Raw genomic sequence first — 3,190 nt, 5'->3', positions numbered from 1 at the left:
AAAATTTTAACCATCTATTATACTCTAATTTATCAAAGCACCAGCTTTTTTCCCAAACCCTCTGCCGTCACTTGGTCACCAATCAACCTCCATTGTCGCCATCAGAATCCTCTTCACCGCCGTTGGTCTGTCAACAAGGACCTTTATCGACGCTTAAGAATAACCTTCTACTTAAAATAAAAATAACCATCCGCATACTTAGTGAATTGAACATCCAGCATATTTTAATTATGTCTAACTAAACTCATTCCAATCAAATAATCATCCACCTAAAAATTAAAATAATCATCCGCATATATATTAAAATGACCATCCGACTTCCGACATATTATGGGTTGACCACAACAAGGTAGAAACAAGAGAGAGGGATGGTGCTGCAGTGATCGGCAGCACAAATAATAATGCTTGCAATCATGAACATGTACTCATTGAAAACTTTATTTCTAAACTCGAACATGTACCTCTCTTTGTGCACGTAATGCCAAATTCCCATGATCATCGTCAAGAATAAAGAAGACATAATTGAAATATAGCCTCCCTCGATGAACTTTGTTATCCGAGATGAGAAATAAATAGTCCCTATGCAGCCGGATACCAATAAGAAGATAATAGCTTACCATATGTTCTTCTTCCATATAACTACTATTATCAATGAAACCAGTCACGTTGTGATTAGCATATCCCCAATAATTGCAATCTCGTATACTTGACTTATCTTTTGTGTGGTCTTGAAGGCAGCCCCCATAATAATGCTTGCAATCATGATAGTGGAGTGGAGCTGCGGCGGTGGTGGCTGCGGCGTGCGAGGAGAAAGCCGCGATGCGATGGGGGACAGCATTCGGGGGTGGTTGCGGCACGCGAAGAGGGCACCACGATGGTGGACGGCGTTTGGCGATGGCTGCAATGCGTGAGAAGGAAGTCGCGATGGTAGACGGCGTTTGGCACTGCACTTTGCCGTAGTTAAAGCTACGGCGCCGTTTTCATCGTAGCGTGGTGAAAGGAGAAAACGTGAGTTGGAAAAGAAGAAGATTGAGACGAAATGAAAACGGAGGAGATTACGTTGCCTAATCCTAATAATTTAAATTCAAAAATTGATTATTCTAATAAATTTGAAATCTAATTTTAATAATTAATTTAACCTTCTTTTCTTAAACTATTGTTCATGTTGTTGAACATTTACATGGTTTTCTTATACTTTTTCATTCGCGGCGAATGTCCATCTTTTATGCGGAGTGAATGAAACGGATATCCGTAGTAAAAATGGAGGGTATTTTCCTAAACTCTGAGCAGGATGAGCGAGCAATACCTGCCCCTTGAATACCTATTGTCATCCCTAATCAGCAGCCATGAACCCCCATTGGTAGCCCGGCCCTCTAATTCTAATCCCCGGTCTTTTTTTATGTAGAAATTAGAATCCCTCAATTTTGCTCCATAACTTTCATCATACTCACACTCCATTAACTCCAACTTTACATATAGCCATTCACATGCATTATGCATACATACAAAATCCATAAATATTATATACTCTGTGGCTATTACCTTTGTTTATTTCGCTTTTTGTTTCTCCAAATGAACACTGGAACTTGGTTCTCTACTTGTCAAGTTCTATAATTTCTGTAATTTCTGCTGCTGGAATTTAGCATTCGCTACCTTCAAACAGATATTCATATTTAAATAACAGTACTCTTCTCCTATGGTGATTACTATTCTAAGCTTCTATCATTTAGATCGAAAATGAAAATTGCAAACTTGAGATCTATATTATTATATGCTACATATCATATCATATCATATATATACAACACATTGTAGATTTGTAGTAGTCATTGCAAAAAGAGGAGGTTTTCTATGTCCTAGTAGACACCCTTCTGATACTCGTGCTCACAGAACATTCCTCCGAGTTCATCACAAGCTTCTCCAAGAAAGACCCTGAGTCAAAACACATACATGTAAGATCATAGTCCACCAAGAATTCCGAGTTCATCTAGAAACAATGATCTAATAACGGTGAATTGAGTTTTGAGATGTTTCTTACGTCTTGGGATCATTGTATTCAAGATACTCTCTATCAACACTTTCTGAAGCAACTTGAGGTTTGTCGTTCCGAGCCTCCGGCTGAACCCTCGCTTCAGGATACATCTCTGCCAAACATGCGTCCCCTCCCACCGTTTCGCAAGCTTCCGCCGGAAACACACTAAACCACACAGAAACAAAGGTTACAATTATCACTCTCATCTAACACTTTCAACTCAAGTGTTCCAACAAATAAACAACCAAGAAATTTTGGTGAAAGCCACAGTTATTTTGATAGTATCTATAAAACTAAAATCTTTTCCTATTGCGCAAATCATGTGTTATGAATGATCTAAGATCTAAAGCATAACTAAATTCTACAATTTCTATATAAACCCGGAGAGTAGAAACGAGAGTTGAAACACAAGGCTTACGAGAACATAGAGCTGTAATCTACTGTTGAAGTGTCATAGTTAACGGTTGCAACTTTGGCTGCAACTTTATGAGGTGAAGAAAATGAGGAAGCTAATTTGGTAGGGAAGGTGGTTACTTGGGAGACACTCTTTGAAGGTGCCAATGGCATAACAACAGGGGAAGCAAAGGTTAAAGCACTCTGCATTTTGAATTTGCTTTTGTTTTAGTATTGTGACTTGTGATCAGAGCAAGTGTGGTTCAAATTTATAGATTAAAAGTGGGTATGATGGATAGGGTGAGATATTTGTGGATCAGGATAAGGTTTTGTTTTTAATCTTTGGGGACTCTTCTGATTCAGTAGGTTCCATCACCACCAAGATATTTATGTGAACTCTTTGGAGTTTTATGGATAATATCAAGTGTTTTTTTTTTTTTTTTCTTCCATTATTGGAGGGGAAGAACTATGTTCAGCCAACTGGAAGCAAAACAAGATTGTTACCTAGAGCTGTCCTTCTCTTTATCAAGTTTTCTTTTTCTTTGCTATACATATTTATTATACTTTTAGCTTTTTATCTTTCCACTATTAATTAATTAGCATTCTCTTTATTAATTAATTTAGTTAAAAAAATTAGCAAGAGATTAACAAACAAATTAACCTATTTGGAAAAAAATAAAGAATATATTATTTGGAAACTAACCTACTATATAGAGATAACAAATAAACTAACAGGTTTTAAACTTTTATTTTTTTTTTATAATC

At 36.9% G+C, this 3,190-nt stretch overlaps 1 protein-coding gene across 1 annotated transcript; it reads right to left on the bottom strand.

Annotated features, from left to right (window-relative positions):
* Positions 1–1,738: 1,738 nt before the first annotated feature.
* On the bottom strand, positions 1,739–2,959 carry LOC112755011 (light-regulated protein, chloroplastic). The gene is made up of 3 exons (XM_025802863.3): positions 2,451–2,959; positions 2,039–2,197; positions 1,739–1,932 (listed from the first exon to the last, which is right to left on the bottom strand). The coding sequence occupies exons 1-3, from the start codon at positions 2,633–2,635 to the stop codon at positions 1,857–1,859; spliced, it is 420 nt and encodes a 139-aa protein (XP_025658648.1). The 5' UTR covers positions 2,636–2,959; the 3' UTR covers positions 1,739–1,856.
* Positions 2,960–3,190: the final 231 nt, after the last annotated feature.

Source organism: Arachis hypogaea, chromosome 16 (assembly GCF_003086295.3).
Source record: "Arachis hypogaea cultivar Tifrunner chromosome 16, arahy.Tifrunner.gnm2.J5K5, whole genome shotgun sequence".
Lineage (NCBI taxonomy): Eukaryota > Viridiplantae > Streptophyta > Magnoliopsida > Fabales > Fabaceae > Arachis > Arachis hypogaea.
The sequence above is the reverse complement of the archived record's forward strand: the minus strand, read 5'-3'. Positions and strand labels throughout refer to the sequence as shown.

What these genes read in the sequence shown, in the direction of transcription:
- LOC112755011 (XM_025802863.3), bottom strand. Translation starts at nt 2,635, where the DNA reads ATGCAGAGTGCTTTAACCTTTGCTTCCCCTGTTGTTATGCCATTGGCA. An exon ending in GATTACAGCTCTATGTTCTC is followed by an intron (nt 2,198 to 2,450) that starts GTAAGCCTTGTG and finishes TGTGTGGTTTAG; the next exon opens with TGTGTTTCCGGCGGAAGCTT. An exon ending in GAATACAATGATCCCAAGAC is followed by an intron (nt 1,933 to 2,038) that starts GTAAGAAACATC and finishes GTTTTGACTCAG; the next exon opens with GGTCTTTCTTGGAGAAGCTT.